Raw genomic sequence first — 20,099 nt, 5'->3', positions numbered from 1 at the left:
TGTCCTGGTCATTCATTAATTTTCACTGTACACATTCCATGTGTCAAGCACTGTGGCGGACTCTGGAGGTACAGGGATGACCAGATACAGAAGTGGTCCTTTCTCACATGGCACTCACAGTTCTTCAAAAGCCCAACTGGCTCATGGATCAGCTGCTCATGAAAATCCATAGCAGGGATTTCCCTGCTGTGCTGCAGCATAGCCAAGGCACTTGGGTTAGAATCTTTGCTTGAGTCCAGGGCCTCAGAGGGAGGGGCTCATCAGATCACTGACTTCTGCATCAGATCACTGACTTCTGCATCAGAGGGTTTGCAAGGAGCCAACTTTGCAATCTCTGTGAGCTTACTGGGAGCCACGCAGCATCTCTGCTCTCAGAGAAAGTGGGTTTGGATTACTGTCAGCCCGGAGGCCACGGTGGGAAGGTTCTGGGCTACAGCGAGGTTGGTGCATAGTTGTAGGCATCCTTGCTGCTTGGGAGCCTCGCACATGGTCTGTGTGTGTCTCACCCTGAAGCTAAAGCTATTGCAAAACTTGAAGAGCCGCCTGTCTGGAGACCCATCCGCCTCCCTCACCCTCTGTGCTGACTGCGGATCTGCCTGTCTCCAGGGACTCTCCTGTACCTTCCCCCTCTGAAACCCAAAATGGCTATCAAATTTCCTGTCAAATACCCAGGAGGAGATCCAACTTGGGTATCAGGAAGAATCTGGTTCTGCTAACTCAACAGAGGCTACAAATGCCATTGGAGAGTCAGCGCAAGGCTCACTCAGCCCAGCTCAGAGACTGGGCTGCTTCTGAGGCTCCGACAGTGGACGAGTCTGTCCTGGCACAGTCTCCTTTCACTGGCCTTGTCCCCACAAGTATCACACAGGGACTTCCCCTAATGATTCCAGAGACCATGGCGTTCACTGCTACACACACCTCCAAGGCAGTAAGCAGTCACCACATAGGGCACTCAGCTGGTGTCCACAAAGGCTTTAATGTCTTCCAGGGCACCTACGCATCCCTGGTATCAGCATGGCACAGGGTCATCACAGAACAAAAGTGCTCCATCTCACAAATTCACTTTTTTCCCTCTCCGTCTCCTTAGTACCTCACACAGTGTGTTTAACAAAGAAGGGTCTCAAAAATGCCACTGGTGGACACTAAAGATCAGGCTCTTCTGGAGTTTTATCCATTACCCTCATCTTTATGGAAATAATGGAATCAGTGGGTGATAAGTGCATCACACAGCCCTCCTTCCTCTCAGGAGGCCCAGCCCAAGCTGCAGCTTTAAGGGGATTCTTGTTATCTTCCTGCGAGTTGGAGGCAGTGCCTCATGGCAGAAGGCGGTGTGGACCCATGGCTTCCCAGCCTAACACACAGGAAGGCTGAGCCTAACATCTCAGCCCTCCCCCTGCAGCAGAACTTTCCCCGGCCTGTGGCCCCACCTCCCTGGACTGCGGGGCCCTCGTACCAGAGTGGTGAACTTGTCCACGCAGGCATTGCGGATCTTCTCCGGGGTGGCAGGGCTATCTAGCCGGAAGAGCTCCTTAATCTTATTATCTGTGTGCTGAGCTCGAGCCGCGCGGATGGCATCCTTGATGGCAAAGAAGATGGAGGCGCCCAGGAAGAGGGGCGGCTCCCCGACCGCCTGAGTGGACAAGAGCAGAGCGAAGACAGGGAATCAGGAGAGGGCCAGCCTCCACAGCAGCAGGTCTGGAGATCCCAGGGACCCCAGAGCAAGGCAGGAGCTCAAAGCTAAACAGGGGCCGAGAACAAGCAGTCTAATAAATGATTCCTCCTTGTGGGCACATGTCTTTTACATTTCACTGTGTGATTTTCTCTGATGACACCATGCGAAAGTGGTATAAAGCATGATATTTGTATAAAGTTGTATAAGGCATTATATTTTACAGACAAAAAAAAAAATCTGATCCTTTCCTCATAGCAATAAACCTCAAGGAATAATCTACCTGCAACTCTGTCACCAGTATTTACAGTCACCATAATTATACTTACAAGTTGCTGAAACAGAGGCATCATGACCAACAGGATGGAAACTATTTTCTAGCAAAGATGGTTTCATCCCCCAAAGCATAGATCAGAGACTGCCCATAACAGAGTCAGCAGGGAGACTTGTTAAAAATGCAGGCCTGGGCTTCCCTCGTGGTCCAGTGGTTAAGAATCCACCCACCAATGCAGGGGTGGGTTCCATCCCTGGTCTGGGAAGATCACACGTGCTGTGGGGCAACCACGCCCATGCAACATAGTCACTGAGCCTGTCTTCTAGAGCCCGGGCACTGTAGGTAGAGAGCAGCCCCCACTCTCCGCAACGAGAGAAAGCCCATGCAGAAACCAAGACCCAGGGAAGCCGAATATAAATATATATATTTTTAATGCAGGTTTAAGGACCCTACCCCAAGCCTACTGAATCAAAATTTCTAAGGGTGAGTCCCATGGAGCTACCTTTCTATCCTGAGCCCCCAGTGACCCGACACATCCTAAAGTGTGAGAGCCGATGGCAAGGGCCACAGGTGTTCCAGGCCCTCCCACTGGAAAGTAAACTGAGATGTGTCTTGTTGATTACAAATAATTATCTGTCTTCCTTCTTAGACCAACAACTATATCAATCAGTTTAATGAATTTTATTAACTGTTTTGCATACTTATTGGGGACATGGAGGAAACAGAGGATAGTTATAACCATCCAGGCATGCTGATCAAGGGTTAAGGTCTTGTGGCGGTCATTGAAGGAGGTGAAAGTGTGTGCACAGGGGAATGGGCTGATTCTCAAGAGACGACAGGGGTGCAGGACCTGCGAGAGCATCTCTGGGACCAAGCCTCAGGGATGCAGACCAGAGACGTGGGTGTAGGTCAGGACTTGACCTGTAAGACTGACCTAAGGAATCCCTCTGAGTACACCTCGAAAGCTGACTTAAATGACAGGGAGGTGGTGTCATCCTCAATCCAGTGCCCTATGCTCCCAGACGGGTCTGCTCACCGCCCCCCTCACCCCACCTCCAGCCCCGCCGGCTCATCACCTGCCCCAGGCTCCTGTCCGGCCCCTCTCTCTCTCTTCCATGCAAGCTCCCTGCAGACCCCCATGGCGGGTGGTTTCCCACAGTGCAGATGGGAAGGCAGCACAGACCCAGGGCAACGGTACCTTGGAGGCATAGATGGCCTTCTTGTTGGGGCAGTCGCGAAGCAGGGACACCCTGAACTCCGTGGGGATGCTGCCAAACGCGGGGATCTTGTAGGTGCTGGGGCCGCGGGTGTGCAGGCTCCCCTCGGGGGAGTAGTGTAGCTCCTCCAGGGTGAAGAGGCCCAGGCCCTGGACAAACGCCCCTTCCACCTGCAGGACAGACAGAAACCATGGCTACCCTGCCTCCCGCCCCCCATCCAAAGACAGGTGCTGTTTCCCACAGCAGGCACCAAGCCCCACCTGCCCAGGGGAACTGGAGAGAAGCTGAAAACAGCCCCCTACTGCTTCCTTCCCCGGCTCCTGCCCCAGCCTGGGATAACCGATCTGGGCCTTTGCCAGCATTGGTGTAGGCAGAGCAAAGGCAGGGACACTGATATCGGTTTCAGAACTTGTCAGCGGCTCCAGGAGGGGGACAGGCAGTGGTAGGCGTAATTTCCTATGAAACCTACTTCAGGGCCGATGCAGAGTTCCTTCCATGATGCCACAGGAGAAACGGCACCCCCGAGCTGAGAAGTAAGCTCGTGGGGTAATGGTGGCTGAGGGTGTCCCTCAGGGGACCACTACCCGCCGTGTACTGAGAGGGACCATGCATTTTGGGGCAGTCCTACAAGATAGGTTCGATCTCTGGGTTGTGAAGATCCCCTGGGGGAGGGCATGGCAACTCATTCCAGTATTCTTGTCTGGAGAATCCCCATGGACAGAGGAGCCTGGCAGGCTACAGTCTACGGGGTTGCAAAGAGTGGGACACAACTGAGCGACTAAGCACACAGCACAAGACGGGACTTTCTTGGTTAGTAGATTCCAGGCTTTTTGAACTCCCAGTCCTGCCTGCTCTCTGGGGGAAGATGGCCCCTGCTGCAGCTCACAGATCTCTTTGAAGGGCACATGCCCTCAGCTGGCCCACGTGTCTGCTCTCCCAGCCTCACTGCTCAGAATCATGGTCTGTGGCACCATCACAGCTAAACAAATGTGTTCAGAGGGAGACTAGACACTGAGCATCTCTGCATCTGCTATGCCAAGCTCAGTGCCTGCCCATAGGAGGGGCTCCCCACACCATTGTTCAATGACTTAAAAAACAGATTTATGACTAAGTTTCTATATACTCAGTGACTGTCCAGTTTTGGGAAATACAATGAACCTTTTCTACTGCATGTTCAATACGTCGGTTCCTGATTCCTCCCCCGACACTGTTCTACCTGCTCTGCTCAATATTCTCATATTTTCCCAAAGTGACTTTCTTCCAGCCATCCCTTTATTCCTCTTTCTGGAACCTGGGGTGGACTCTCCACAACCTCAGGCTTGGTAGCATTTACTTGCTAGAGTACAACAGCCATCATCGGTGGAAGAGGAATAAAGAGGGAGAAGATGCCTCTGCCCTGAGACTCCACTGCCTGCACATTGAACTCAAATTCAATCTTCACTCCCCTCGGTGCCATGTGTGTGTTTGAATATTTAGTGTTCCCACTGCCCATCATCTAGGTTTCTGCCGTATGAATGCCCTTTTCAAGTTTATCCATGTGGATTTGTCTTCTGCCTGAGGAACTGGGTGGACTCTCATCCACTAAATCCCACTCTCAGGGGGACTCACTTGGCACCATGCTCAGACCTCCTTAAAAATAACACTGGGGACACAGTGTGGCCAGGGATCCTAGGAGGCAGTGGGGCACAGCAGTGGCCAAGTCCCTCACCACCCGGATCCCCCAGGAGTCTTACCTGTCCAATATCGATGGCAGGGTTCAGACTGGAGCCAACATCCATGACAATGTCTGTGCGGAGGTTCTAGAATGGATAGCAAAACAAAAGCGGTTTGAGAAGAAAGGGATGTAGGGAATAACAGATGGGTCATGGCAACCCTTAGGTTATTAAGAGCAACATGAATAGTTCTTTCCCAAGCAGAGCGCTCCAGGCACCCTCAGGCAGCAGTGTGAGTAGGAGGGGCAGGCACGCAGCTTCCTGGGGCTTTGAACCTGAGTCCAGGTCAATCATGTAAGAAGGGCACTGACAAATTACATTCTATGGGCTGAACACAGCCCATCCCCTGCTTTTGTGGAACTTGTGAGCTAATAATGGTTTTCATGTTTTTAAATGACTGACAAAAATAAAAAGAATATGTTGTGACGTGAAAACGATATGAAAATCACATTCCAGGTGCATAAATTACATTTTGTGGGAACACATTCACACTCATCTCTTTGCATACATTCCTATCTATTTTCCTACTACAAGATAGAGTGGAATAACTGAGGCAGAGTCTCTGTGGCCCAGAAAATCTAAAATATTTACTTTTTGGTTCTTTACAGGAAGTTTGCCAAGCCATGACTTAGCACACTATTTTCCCAACCAGAAAGTTCATTCCTCTGCTCTCTGTATTACAGTTTTAGATGGTTCTCTTTTCCCCTTTCATATGAACGTTTTGCAAACTTCTCACCTTATGATCCCCTGTCAAGCAGTCAATTTCCACTTCTGAGCAAGCCACCCCATAGGTGAAATAGTGGAAGGCATTCCCTGAGTTGGTCTCAAAGCTGTAGCCCAGGTTGGGAGTCCTGGGGAGAAAAGAAAATATCGCATATGAATAAGATGGACATGTCCCCCCTCCCATAAATCTTAAGACCCTAAAGGCTTTATTTTTTATTCAGCTGTTCTTTAAAAAGTCTGTGAGTTCTCAATACTTAGAACCTGTCCATGAAACCCCTGCATGCCCGAGCATCTTGCCCCTTGTCTCTGCTCCATTTTGCCAATGGCCTTCACATGAATCATTCTGCAGAGCTGAGAGGTGCAGGGTCCCAGCATGCCGGCTTCTATGTGGTAGAAACAGAGGTGACAGGTTTGCCTGAGCTCATGGAGGATGTGCAAGTCACGCTCCAAAGGATCTATTGAATTAGAATTAAAGATCTCAGAACCAAAGGTTCTTCTGGGCTGGCTCCTGGGCTGCTCACCTTTCTCAAGGTGAAAGGTAACAAGATCAGTAAGCCATGCCAACACGGGTGCAGCCACCTGGTATTACTCTTCATCTATGGACCCCTCCTAAGTTTCAACAGATGATTTGAGCAAAGGGTTGTTAAAAGAAGCAGATGTTCTCTTTTACATTCTTTTTCTTTTTTTTTTGTCTATTCCTTTTAAAAAATTTATTAGCAAGTTTATTCTAGCATTTGGTGTTAGGTTTTAGACTTGGTTCATTTCTTTTTTTAAAAATTTCTTTATTTTAATTGAAGGATAATTGCCTTACAGAATTTTGTTGTTTTCTGCCAAATATCCACATGACCTTTGTTTTCAATCCTGACTATCTTATGATTCCAATTTTGCATGAGTTACATTGGTTGTGTGTGTGTATTCTGTTTATAGTACTCTGTACCTGAGCTATTCTATACCTTACACAGAAAGAATAATGTGAGCTGATGTGATAAGAATTTGCATGAAAACAAAACCAATACAGGGCTGAGGGAAAAGGCTTCTCCCAAGAGATGGCCATGTTCTTTGACCTCTAACCTTATCAAGTTCATCTGGGTGTTCCCTGATAAAACTCAAGTTCTATAAACTCTAACAATGAAACAGGAACTTATAAGAAAATCTTCATTAGTTTGTGTTTGTGTAAGTCAAATATTACATAACCAGGGAGCACTGGCAAAACATTGCTTTGCCCTAAAAAGTACATATATATATTTATATTACATATATAGTCTATATATTTATAAATTTTCACACAAGACCTTTTAAAGCAAACACTGAACTATTTTTCACATCCACTGATCCGTGAAAGAAAAGGTCTTAGTTAGATTTCCCAGAGAAAGCTAAAACATTATGGCTAACAGTAAATATGATCATTTCTTTTCACAGCTTCTAGATCAGACAGGCAGGGCCTCTGCTGAAACAGGGTCTCACTGAATTTTCAAGTTCCAGAAGACACTTTTTTCTAAATCTCATTTTGTGTTCCACTTTACATTTTGTAACAAGATCACATGCTCTCGATCCTCCTCTCATTCTTTTGCAGGAGAGCCTGCTTAAAGCAATCTGACACACAGCACAAAGTAACACACATGGGTAACCCTCAGAACACCAGATGCCCCTGGTTCTTACAGGAGAATGCTGAGAGGCATGGCTGGCAATGGACCCATTATGTCATAAAAGGAGACAGGTTCAGAGAGGGACCAGTGACCCCCCAAGTGGAATAGTACACTTTAAGACCAGAACTAGAACAGAGATCTTTTAATACGACAGCTCATGCTTTTGGCACATAGTTTGGAAAGCTCACGTATTTCAGGGCACCTTCAATACATTGAAGTTAGTGGAAGTCCATTGGAGAGAGAAGCTTTTGGTGGACCTGCTCTCTCCTGACCAAAGGCTGACAGAGTGCAGTGCTGGAGGGGCCTGCAGAGGTTAGGATGACAACTCATTGTGAGAGGGGCAAGGTCAGCCCCTTACTTACCTGTAAAACCCAGTGGCAGACAAGCTCACTCTATCCTGGTAGGCAGCCATGACCTGAGGAGAGGGAATGGCTATAAGGAAGGCGGAAGCATGGCTTCCAGGAACCCCAGCCCGGCACTAAGCTTTCATGAGCTCCTGCTCCTCACCTGGAAGCTGATCAGCTTGTTTTCAACTGTGGCTCTCGCTCCCACATGGCACCTCCTGCTCTTCACCACCACCCCATGCACTAGGCCCTGGTCATCTGAAGCCTGGAGCACCACAGTAGCCTCTTAACTGGCCTTCCAGCTTCAAGTCACCTCCCTCCCTGCCATGTAGCCCAGTCCAGTCAGAGGGATCATCTTAACACACCACATGGTCCTTGTCACTCACCTACTCTAGAGCTTTCCATGATTGTCACTCACCCACTCTAGAGCTTTCCATGATTCCGCATTGTGTACAGAGCCACTGAGCAAATGCCTGACAGTAAGGATTCCAGTCTCCTCTATGGCTTTCAGTAACACACACATTGTTGCTACTCCAATCAAAACTCCAGCATTAACTCTCTCCCAATCCTTCTCATCCTTACACTTCTGCACCTGCATTTACGTGCTTCCTCTGCTCTGCCTGTCCAGATCCTTTCCTTCCCTCAACAATCAGCTCAAGCTTGCCTCTTCCTCCACCTCTCCTGTGATGACTCCCTACTCTGGCCATTATAACAGCAACTCTGTACAATGCTCATTCCTTACTTAACATATTAGCCTTGTGTTCTGTTAATAAAGTTGTCCACCTCTCCATCCATTCTATCTCTTTAGTCACTGCAGACAGTGACTTCAGCCATGAAATAAAAGATGCTTGCTCTTTGGAAGAAAGCTATGACAAACCTAGACAGTGTACCAAAAGGCAGAGACATCACTCTGCCGACAGAGGTCTGTATAGTCAAAGCTATGGTTTTTCCAGTAGTTGTGTACGGATGTGAGAGTTAGACCATAAAGAAGGCTGAGCATTGAAGAACTGATGCTTTTGAACTGTATGCTGGAGAAGACTCTCACCGAGAGTCCCTTGGACTGCAAGGAGCTCAAACCAGTCACTCCTAAAGGAAATCAATCCTGAATATTCACTGGAAGGACTGATGCTGAAACTGAACTCCAATACTTTGGCCACTTGATGTAAAGAGCTGACTCATTGGAAAAGACCCTGATGCTGGGAAAGATTGAAGGCAGGAGGAGAAGGGGATAATAGAGGATGAGATAATTGGATGGCACCACTGACTCAATGAACATGAGTTTGAGCAAACTCCAGGAGACAGTGAAGGACAGGGAAGCCTGGTATACAGCAGTTCATGTGGTTTCAAAGAGTCGGACATGACTTAGCAACTGAACAACTACATAATAAATTTTTATTTTTTTCTTCCTTCCTTCCTTTCTTTCTTCCTCTCTTTCAATATTCACAGCTCTAAATTTAATTTGTTGTTGATGTAGCTTGCATCATGATCATTGTCAACTACCAAGCACTTTATTATATAAAAGATGCTATTAAGTCCTTTGCAGACACTGCCTTATTTAATGTTCAGTACAACCCTATAAGATCAGTACTATTATTATATTCATTTTACAGATGAGCAAACTAAAGTTTACAGAAAGAATTTCTCTAGGATCTTTACTATATGACATCAAATATATACATAGATAGTAGTGGTAGCAGTAATAGCTTGTCTTTTTCAGTTCAGTACAGACACTAAAGAGCTTTGATGTCCGTCATGTCCCAATCACACTCTTCTGATAAAACCCTTTTGGAGGGTTACCTGCTTATAAGGAACACTAGACTACATGGCCAGGAGATGAAGACAAAGCCCAGGTCAACAGATTGTAGAGACTGTTGTTGAAAGCATTGACATTGCCTTACAAATCCATGCTAAAACCCACACTATCAAAATCAACCCATATTCACGTGGTATCTGTGAGTGTGTACAGGGAAGGACAGGTTGCGTGAGGCACAATAAGATGAGTAGGTCTAGGAGAAACAGCTTATTTTCTTTGACTCTTTTGAGGGAGACTTGTACAATCTGAGTTGGTTCATGTGTGGTCACATTTTATGGGTTACTATTGTATCCAGTCCTTTCATTGCAACATGAGGGGAAGGTCAAGTGGGGCCACCATTGCATGTTTGCTTATGGGTGGAGCTGAGTCTCCCACCTGAGAGACATTTCCTGGCAGCTTCCCTCAGGGTTTCTGACGTGCAGGCTTCTAAACCAGAAATCAGAGACCTGGGCTCATTCCTCTTGTGAGTGCTTGTATCACTCCTAAAATCACAGGGATGATATAAATTTGTGGGTAATGTCTTTTGGAGTTTCCCAGGTGGCTCAGTGGTAAAGAATCTTCCTGCCAAGCAGGAGACATGGGTTTGATCCCTGGGTCAGGAAGATCCCCTGGAGGAGGGTGTGGCAACACACTCCAGGTGCCTTGCCTGGGAAATCCCATGGACAGAGGCGCCTGGCGGGCTATAGTTGCAAAGAGTCAGAAACAAGTGAAGTGACTGAGCAGGGACACAATGTCTTTATCCCTATTCCCTCACAGACTAGAGTCTCTGTGGACCCAGACACCAGAGCTGGGTAATACGGGAGGCTCCTGGGGCAGCCCTCTCAGAAATGGAGGTTTGAAGAAAATCAGACTCTAAGACTGAAGATGAATGGGATGTGGGATGAGTTCTGAGGGAAGAATTCTCAGTGAGGCAGGAGTAGCAGTCACCCCCATCTTCTGATGCTGGGGGCAAGTGAACCCCCAATTCCCTCAGGGCTGTCAAGATCTTGGATCAAAAATTCTCAAGTGACTTTCCTCAACTATGAACATTGTAGAGAAGGGGGCCAGCAAGGCTGAACATTTGCTTCTCCTGTGAAAGCATACAGACACCTCATCTTCTCTTTGCCTTTGTGACTAGATCCTGACCTCCTCTTCCTTCCCAGGGTCGGGGACACAGCCCTGCTCTTAATTTCTCTTTTGTCTGCAAACTTACCCAGTCTTCCCAGGAGCCATCAGGATTCTTTCTCTTGAAGGGTTCCAACCTTTTCAGGATGGTCTGGCAAGCTTCCTAAAGAAGACAGCCCACATGGCAGACACATCAGTCCTCTGCATTCCCCAACTCAAGCAAAACCCTGAGGTTCTCCAAGCAGTGCTGTGCCCAGAGTGCCACTCAGACAGCCACGCCACCCTCTCAGCAATGTCCCAGGCCCAGGCTAGGAGCCACTGGCCCTTGTGCGGACAGCACTTCACGACACAGTCCTAAAGTTGACAAGAGGGGGAAAAGCTGAGGGATCCCTAAGAAGGTGGCTTCTCCCTTCAAACTCCTTTTCTGATGACATGACCCACCTTGGGACGAGGGGAAGCACTGGGTCTGACCTGGCTGACCCCCAGTCAAGGTCCAGTTTCGATCCACTGTCTCCTGCTCAGTTCTGCCACCAGCGTGTGTGCCCTCCCAGAATCCCCTGCATTCCTCCAACCCCCCGCCCCCTCCACGCTCATCCTTCCAGGCCCTGATAGAAGCAGTAATGGTTCCTGGGCCCCTCTTTTAGCTTGGTGTCCTCCTGGTGAAGAGAACCAGAGGCATGGCCACCGCCACAAGCCCGCAAGGGAGCCACTGCAGCTCCTATGTGGGGCCTCAGCCGGCCCCCTGCCTTGGGCTGGCCCTTGGCTCGGCAGCCCCCGAGGCTCCTTACATAGATGGCCTGTCCATAGATGTCAGTACTGACGGAGGCGGCCGTGGGAGACGAGTTGGGCACCGTGTTAGTGCTCGTCTCGCTGATATAGATCTTAGAGGTGGGGATCTTCAGAGCTCTGCTGGCCACCTGCGAACAGAGAGGACACTACCTTCCAGGGAAGGGCCTGGCAGGGCTTGGCTGCCTTCTCCCCAAGGTGGGATTCAGATTCACTCTTAACAGGCATGAAAATAATTTCATAAACCACAATTCTACTGAGGCTGCAATGTTCTCACGTCAGTCTGAATCTGAAGTAACACTTTATGGAGTGGTTTGGTTGGATTCAAAATATTCATAAGCCTGATGGTGATGAATGATGCCTTTTTAAAACTAACCCTGGCTATAAAAAAGATTCAGCTTGGCCAGTGCCCACAAGCCAAGCAGGTGTGACAACTCTAATCCAGCTCCACTGAGAGGAGTCTCACATATATGTGAGGGAAGCCAGTTACCTTTAACACACACCTTACACACAGGCACAGAGCCCTTAAGTGCTGGTGATGGAAGTGGCCCGAATCATCACCAGTACCTTTGCATAGATGGGGAAACTGAGGCCAAGAGAAGCAGCAGGCTTGCCCCAGGTCACATTAAATAAGCAGCTGGGCCAGAACCTGGGCCTACCTCTGCTTCTGGGATGTGGCACTGCTCACTTTTTCACAGCATCTTACCTCCCCCAGACATCACGGTGCTGGGGAGGATGGACACTGTCTCCAGACTGCTCACCTGGACCATCTTGGTGTGAAGGCCTTGGCCCATCTCTGTGCCCCCGTGGCTCACCAGCACGGAGCCATCTGTATATACGTGGATCAGAGCTCCTGCCTAAGGGAAGAGAAGAATGCCAAACACAAAATTCAGCAAATCCTAACTCAGTTTAAGGCCCAGGACCAAAAGTACTGGAGCCCAGGAAAAAGAAAACCAGCAGTAGCATTTTGAATAGAAACCTCAGACAAAAAAAAAAATCAAAGTAGTATACATCTCATGATTTAATAATTTAGACCTTCAGTAGTTTGCAAAACTTTAAAAAAATATATCTCTCTGTCACCCATCCTCAGAGGGAGGCCAGTCATATATGTTTGTTCTGCTTCTCTAGACAAACAGATGGGATTCAAAAGGCAGAGCAGCTGTCCATAGTCCAACAGTCAGGAAAATAATAACTAGGCATTGACCCCAGGTCAACTAGGGATGTACAAATTCAATTTCTTTTAAACAGCAGAGAGTTCCTCTGCTCAGCCCTGCTCCCACGACAATGTGTTCTTGTGTTGTGCTCAGTCATGTCTGACTCTTTGGAACCCCATGGACTGTAGCCTGCCAGGCTCCTCTGTCCGTGGACTCTTCCAGACAAGAACCCTGGAATGGGTTATTTCCTACTACAGGGGATCTTCCCCAATCCAGGGATCGAATCCGTATTGCTTGTGTCTCCTGCATTGGCGGACAGATCATTATTACCAATGTGCCACTTGGGAAGTCTTGCAACAGTGCAAACAGAGGGGAATGAGACCCCAGGGCAGTGAAGATGGACAAAATTATACAGAGCAATTACCTGATTTAGAAAAGGAATTGTGAAGCTTATTCCAAATTTGGTAGGAATTATGCACAATCCTCTCTTTTTCCAACAATTCTCCCTAGAGGAAAGAAAAAAAATCCCATAGTAACTTCTCCACCATATTCATGTCAGATTGGACATGTTTTATGCAATATCTTTGTAAAATTGGAACAAGGTGTCCTTGGAAGCACCCACTCAGTCTTTGTCATAACTGAGTTGTGCTTCGACTGGGCAGACAAAGTGAGAACAGTGGGCATTTGGGTTCTAGATCCTCCAGTGGAGCTGGAACAAAGCCCACCCTTGAAAGTCTGGACCTTAAAGAGTCATCACTCTGCTTCCCTGAGAGGGATCAGGATTGGGTCAGAGCGGTCTGGTGGTCTTGGACTGTGACGACGCCAGGGAAGAACTGTGGCTTGTTGCTGATAATACTTCCTCTGTGCTGTATGTTTGCTTATCCAAGTAACTCTGTGAGAGAGAGGCCAGCACAATTATCCCCACTCTGCAGATGATGAAGCTGAGACCCAAGGAGATGGAGTGACTACGAAGGTCACATTTATAGACTGATGTCAGAGGCAGGCACATAACTATGGTGTTCTTAGTCCTGGGCCAAAGCATCGTCTGCCCAAAGGGCAGACAAATGTGTGAAGATGGACCACACTGCTATGATCCTGAGTGCTGTGACTCGGGGGCCCCTGGGCTGCAGAACATTTCAGGATCTCAAAGAGATGGCTATGGATGAGTCAGCAAACGCAGCAGCTTTCTCAGTTATCTAGTAAGTTATTATTCTTGAGTTCAGCAAAAAGGCTATAAAATCTGAAACCCTAGAGAACCCCAGAAATGGCAACCCACTCCAGTGTTCTTGCCTGGAGAATCCCAGGGACGGGGGAGCCTGGTGGGCTGCCGTCTATGGGGTCGCACAGAGTCGGACACGACTGAAGTGACTTAGCAGCAGCAGCAGCAGAGAACCCCAGAACGTCAGGCTCCTCCCCCGCGGCGCTTACTTGTTGAACTTGTCGACCTCACTCTTCCGAGCGTGATACTGAGAGCTCTTCAGGCACTCATCCCAGCACCTGGGCACGCTGAACCCCTCAAGCCGCTGGTTGAAGTGGGTCAGGTCCCCTTCTTTGTACAGGTTCTTCCGGCGCACCTTCCCAAGCAGAGAGACGCTGAGCCGGTGGCGGTGGCAAGAGGCCAGGGGGGCGTAACCGGAAGTGGAGCTTCCCGCCTCTCCCCAGCGCCTGCCCATCCTCTACCCCAACGGAGATGTCCAAAATCCAAAGTAGGCTAAGCCCCTCTGACTTGTTCCTCCAAATTCCCAGCTTACTTCCTCTGCAGGCAGCCCACAGGTCACTGCAACTTCGCTCATCCAGTTCTCGGCAATGAACAGAGCCTGGGGCCCCCCAAAGCCCCGGAAGGCCGTGTTGGAGGGCAGGTTGGTCTTGCACAGCCGCCCAGTGCCCCGGATGTTGGGGATTTTATAGCAGTTGTCCATGTGGAATAGAGCTCGTTCCATTATCTGAAGCACACACAAGAAACCAGATTGGGAGAGACCAGTGCCTGTATCTCATTGGCTCCTCAAAAAAGGAGGCGAGCTTTCAGCGTGTGCACCCATCCCTGCCTTTGCCAGCCCCAGTCAACCGCTCTTCTGTGGGCCCACAGTGTTTTTTTTCCTGGGATATCACAGCAGTCTCCTTAGTGCACTCCTGGCCTGCGTCTCTTCCCTCTAAATCTATGCTTCGTACTAAAAGGTAAGATCATAGCAAGTCAAGCACTTGCTTCAGAGCGCCACTTGTTAACACCACAGTAAAATCTGTATATCTTTAAGTGTGGAATTGAGGACACTTTCTGACCTTTCCCCAGTATATCTTTTATCCTCTTTTCTGATAGCCTGTTACTCTCACCTTAACGCCCCTCCCCACCATATCCACCTGCTGAAATCCTCATTACGGCTCCCACATGAGGAAGCCCCTCCCAGATCCTCTAGTTGGAATTGATCATTTGCCTCTTTTAAAAAGTTGGTGATTTTATTCCCGTTAAACTTGTACTACAAATAGTTCTAACAATCTAATACTTCCATAAGTCAGGGAATGCAAACCGGCAGCCCCTCCTTCCACTCCCCGGAAGCAACCACTTACTCCGTCAGTCGTTTACATTGTCTTCCACTTCTCTAAATTATGTGTTTAATTTCTTGACTTGTTCAGTTTTAGACTTTTATACCGTTTTCCCATCATGGGAAAGGAGGATTTAGTCCTCCCTCCCCCACCCCCGCCCCAACCCTCTTTCTCTTTGTACATACCGGCCTCTTGTCTCCCACCACCCCTTTATAGTTATATATTGATCTGATTAACAGTCCATTTAATAATTCTGTAAACATCACTTACAGTTGAACCCTGGAGTTATGCTAGAATTACTTCTCTCTTTATTGATAATATTTCCCCCTTGGAGCTAATAATTATCTTTACTTTTTGCATTGGCTTTGTTTTCTATGCACATATTTCTAAAAAACTGTTTTCAATATGTTCAAACATATTCTATTTTCTATCAGGTCTCATCTTTTTGAAGACATTGTTTCTGGAGTCTTCTGACCAACTTTGATTTAAATTGGCTGCCCCAGGCATCTGTGGTGGTGATTCCCTGGTGGCTCAGATGGTAAAGAGTTTGCCTGCAGTGCAGGAGACCTGGGCTTGAGACCTGGGTTTGATCCCTGCGTTGGGAAGATCCCGTGGAGAAGCAAATGGCAACCCATTCCAGTATTCTTGCCTTGAGAATTCCAATGACACAAGAGCCTGGCGTGCTACAGTCTGACGTCTGTTCAGCTGTCACTCACGGGTTTTCCCTTCACATTCATCCCAATGATTCCCTCTGCCTCTCTCCACATTGCACTTCCTCTTTCTAGAGTCCATGTCTTCCCCTTTCTTAGTTTTACACCTTCATATTATTGGAGTACAACCTTCAATATCTTTCCAAAAAGAGTATATAAAGAGGTGCATTTTTGAGAACTTGCGTGTCTGAAATGTCTTTATTCTGCTTTCACTTTTAATTCATGATTTGGCTGTATATAGAATTCCAGGTTGGAAATAAATTTCTCGTTTACCCTTAGCTCGCCAGTATTGAGAAATCTAATCAACACCTTTCCAATTCTTGGAATGAGTCCTGGTTTTGTCCTCCCTGGAAACTGTGAAATCTCCTTTGTCCCCAGGTTTTTGAAATTTCACAATAATGTAAATTAGCATAAGTCTATTTTCTTTTTTTTAATTTTAAAAAGTATTTTAAAATTTTATTTATTTACTTTATTGGAGGATAATTACTTTATAATATTGTGATGGATTTTGTTATACATCAATATGAATCGGTCAAACTAATGCAACCACTATGGAGAACAGTATGAAGATTCCTTAAAAATCTAGGAATAGAACTACCATAAGTCTATTTTCCTTTATTGTGCTGGTTCCTGGATGGGCTATCTTAATCTCAAAATGTATGCCCACCAGTTTGGGAAAATTTCTTAAATTCCTTCTTAACAGTTTTCCTCCTCGCTCTTTTTTCTATTCTTTCTTTCTGAAGCTTCTATTATTTGGCTCTCCTGGATGGATCCTCAGATTTTCTTGTATTTTCTCTACTATTTTCCCCATTGTTTCCTCCTTTTTAAGAGAGTGTCTTCAGTTTCTTTCAACCCTTCCACTTTCACAGTTTTAATTCACAAGACTTCATTTTTATTCTTGGGCTGCTCAATTTTAATAGCATTCTGTTCTTTCTTTAAAGCGTAATGACTCATCTCTTTGATGAGCTAAGAGATAACTTTTATTTGTTTGTTTCATTTTGGCTTTAGTTTGCTTCCCCATTTATAGTCTCTTTCCCACAGGTTGCTTTTCAGTCGTAGTCATCCTGGATGATTTTTATGTGTCTCAATTCCATTTTTTGCTTTTCCTTAGTACTTTGTCAGTTGTACTTCTATTTCATTTTGTCTTTTATTATCTGTCTCCACCATATTGTAACCTTCTTGAGGGTGGAAACAATGTCATATTCTTTATGTCACCACCCTAGGGGTTCAATAAATGTTTGCTGGATTGAATTTTAACACTTGTAAAATCTTTGGGGATAAGCCCTGTATCTTTCTCAACCTGATTTCCTATAACATCAAGAAGCAAGTTTTATAGTTAGTTAGACTACTACTAGAAATGTTTTCTTTTCCAAACAGTTTCTTATCCTAGATCTGAAGTATAAAGTTTCCAAACTGAGCCAATTAGAGAAGCCCTTAGCATGTCCAAAGTGGAAGTAATAGAGAACTTCCATTTTTCTGAATTTCTTTTTTACAGGAATCTAGGCAATGGCAACCCACTCCAGTACTCTTGCCTGGAAAATCCCATGGATGGAGGAGCCTGGTAGGCTGCAGTCCATGGGATCGTGAAGAGTCAGGCACAACTGAGCGACTTCACTTTCACTTTTCACTTTCATGCATTGGAGAAGGAACTGGCAACCCACTCCAGTGTTCTTGCCTGGAGAATCCCAGGGACAGAGGAGCCTAGTGGGCTGCTGTCTATGGGGTCGCACAGAGTCAGACACGACTGAAGTGACTTAGCAGCAGCAGCAGCAGCATACATATATAACTAATATAGTTATAAAGTTAAGATTTAAAAAACTTAAAGATAGTACCATCAAGGTAACTTTGTTAATCTTCGAAATGACAAAAATCTGTGTCATATGAGAAGATTCAAAGCAGCATTGTCCATAAAAACTAAAGAGTTGAAACAGCCCAGTTGTCCATCTACTGGTGAATGGGAAACAAAATATGGTCCTTTCATACAATGGAATATTCTTCATCAATAAAAGGGAATAAAGGAATGATCCATGCTATAACATGGACCTCCCAGTCACCCCAGGATGCAGGGGCAGGTCTGACATACACTGTGAGAGAGGTCCTGGCTGTTCCCGGCATTGCTGTAGTGATCCACCTCCAGAGCCACAATCTTCCCTGTCTTCATGAAGCCAACCTGGTAAAAAGGAGAGTGAGCTCTCAATGGTTCCCTTCCTTTGTCTGTCTCTAACCATCTCCTCCCCTTAAGCTACCTGGGGGAAAAAAAAAAAAAAACCAGAAAGAATAAGACATCACACCATGAAATAAAGGAGAATTTCAGAGATCCGCAGACTTCACAGGTAAAGAAGAAAGAACTAACATCTCCCACTGATGGACCCTTCTCCCTGCACTCGTCCTTCTTCCTCTCTGCTCCTGGCTTCGGTTCTACCAGCAGAAGTGAGGAGGTAGAAAAGAGACCATTGGTCATGACAGGTCAGGGAGGGGAATGTTGGGAAAAGAAACTAGGGAAACCAGAGACCCCCCTCATAGCTTTAGGGCAGCAGACAGCAAAAGTTACACTTTGCACAGGCATGAACATGCTTTCACATCCCCAGCCTCACGTGCACTAGCCAAACAAACCCTGACAGGCCATTTCATGAACAAGGAACCTGAAACCTCCAAAGACGGAGTTACTTGCTTGAAGCCCATAAGAATTTGGGAATGAGCAAACAGTTTCTTTTGGTAAGTTAAGTCATGGAATGAAGTCAGATGAGGCCAAAGAGGAGCTCTTCAAAGCCAGCTTGTGCAGACAGAAGGCTCCCAGGATTATAGCACATTAACATTAGATCACTTTGCAGAATGGATTTACCCCAGGTCTGCTGATAAATCATGTTTGAGCCTGAGTGGACAAAGAAAAGATTTGGACCACAGCAATTTAACAGAAGTTGTGTACAGCAACCTGGGGCATCTCCTGGGGGCTGGCCTGCATTACCTTCCTATGTTGCTGTTGGCTGATTTGAATTTCTCTTCTTGCTATTTCTTCTTTGAAATTCATAGGTTATCAGGACAAAAGTTAGAGTATATCCCAGGATCCCTGAGTCTTCATCCCGTTTCCTAAGTGGATGACACTACCCACCCAGCACAACCCCTGACATCTAGAACCTTGTATCTGGCCAAGAAGGGGTGTCTGCCACCAGTTATCAGCATATCCTCATCACGATCCAGCATGCAGCGCACCGGGTGTCCAGTCCTGGGGGAGACACCAGAGGGTGAGAAATCTCTACAACAACCGAGCCCGGTGAGTCTCAGGAATAAAAACTGCAAGGAAGCCTTCTTTCTCCACCAGGGCACTGTGCTGGACAAGGTAGAGGTATACGGGTGTGGGTTATGGGATGTGGGCTGTGTCCCATCACTCACAGCCAGATAAAGGAGATAAGACATGGACACAATGAGCCAGGTGATACTGCCTTCACCCCTATACTCAAGAGTTCTATAAACAGAGGGCTGTGCAAATTCCAAGCAAAAGCTATCTACTTTCCAACAAAGGAAACCCAGGAAGTCTTCCCAGCAGAGGCAGCCTTATTTTCCTCCCCAGAGCCCATTGGAACTCACTTGTATGCAGCCAGGGCCACAGCCACAGTTACTAGGGTGCTCCGGGTCTCCTTCCCTCCAAAGCCTCCTCCCATTCTCTTCACTCGGACCAAAATCCGGTTTACTGGAACCCCCAACATTTTTGCAACAAAGGACTGTGGGCAAAAGAACAAAATACTCCCAGTGAATGCATCACCAAGACTTTCTTCATGCTTGACCCAGAGCCTACCTGACACACAGAAGCCTAATTATTGCTGTGAATTCTGAAATTCCTTGATTCAAGAATCCCCCTCCTGTCCCAGGGCACCCCTTGGGTAGTGGTGCCAGGGTCCAGCACACATCAATTACTGCACACTGAGTTCACATACTTGTTTACTTGTTTTAATCAGAGGGGTGAGCAGCTGTTCACAGCATACTATCAGGGTCAAAACTCATTCCGTTTAGCCAAGAACTGGTGGGTCATGAGGGTAAGACCAGTTGCTAAAAACACTGGCAATCACTGTCATGTTAACACACAATAGAGAAATGAGGACCAGCTGAGCCCCTGCAGATCATCTCGTGGTCCCCGTAGCTCTCATTAAGCTCAACTCCTTCATTTAACAGATGGGGAAACTGAGGTCAGATATGATCTGACCAAAGCAATACAGCACTGGAATGACAAAAGCTAACACTTTCTAGGCTCTATCCAAGTTTTAAAACTCATCTAACCATTAAAACATCCATGCCAGGCCCTACTTTATAGATGAGAAAGGTTATATATAACAAGTTCAGTCAAACCAACTTGTTGGAGACAGGGCCTGGCTTCAGACTACCACCCTCACGTCCCCTCCTGGACCAGCCCACGT

General features: G+C 46.9%; 1 protein-coding gene across 4 annotated transcripts in view; it reads right to left on the bottom strand.

Annotated features, from left to right (window-relative positions):
• XDH (xanthine dehydrogenase) overlaps nucleotides 1-20,099 on the bottom strand; it is a 68,868-nt gene that overhangs the window by 1,769 nt on the left and 47,000 nt on the right. For 3 of the 4 annotated variants that reach the window (XM_068964731.1, XM_068964748.1, XM_068964740.1), the window contains exons 22-35: nucleotides 19,276-19,409; nucleotides 18,826-18,913; nucleotides 17,774-17,860; nucleotides 14,194-14,385; nucleotides 13,871-14,016; nucleotides 12,867-12,948; nucleotides 12,050-12,145; nucleotides 11,291-11,419; nucleotides 10,591-10,665; nucleotides 7,604-7,656; nucleotides 5,609-5,723; nucleotides 4,894-4,959; nucleotides 3,142-3,330; nucleotides 1,454-1,630 (exon numbers count right to left, since the gene is read on the bottom strand). In XM_068964731.1, coding sequence (XP_068820832.1) covers nucleotides 1,454-1,630; nucleotides 3,142-3,330; nucleotides 4,894-4,959; nucleotides 5,609-5,723; nucleotides 7,604-7,656; nucleotides 10,591-10,665; nucleotides 11,291-11,419; nucleotides 12,050-12,145; nucleotides 12,867-12,948; nucleotides 13,871-14,016; nucleotides 14,194-14,385; nucleotides 17,774-17,860; nucleotides 18,826-18,913; nucleotides 19,276-19,409 — 1,629 coding nt within the window. The remainder of the gene's footprint in view (nucleotides 1-1,453; nucleotides 1,631-3,141; nucleotides 3,331-4,893; nucleotides 4,960-5,608; nucleotides 5,724-7,603; nucleotides 7,657-10,590; nucleotides 10,666-11,290; nucleotides 11,420-12,049; nucleotides 12,146-12,866; nucleotides 12,949-13,870; nucleotides 14,017-14,193; nucleotides 14,386-17,773; nucleotides 17,861-18,825; nucleotides 18,914-19,275; nucleotides 19,410-20,099) is intronic. The other variant, XM_068964757.1, reaches the window with a different exon arrangement.

The sequence above is a fragment of the Capricornis sumatraensis genome, chromosome 1 (genome assembly GCF_032405125.1).
Source record: "Capricornis sumatraensis isolate serow.1 chromosome 1, serow.2, whole genome shotgun sequence".
Classification (NCBI taxonomy): domain Eukaryota; kingdom Metazoa; phylum Chordata; class Mammalia; order Artiodactyla; family Bovidae; genus Capricornis; species Capricornis sumatraensis.
Note: the sequence above shows the minus strand (reverse complement) of the source record. Positions and strands in the feature narration are given on the sequence as shown.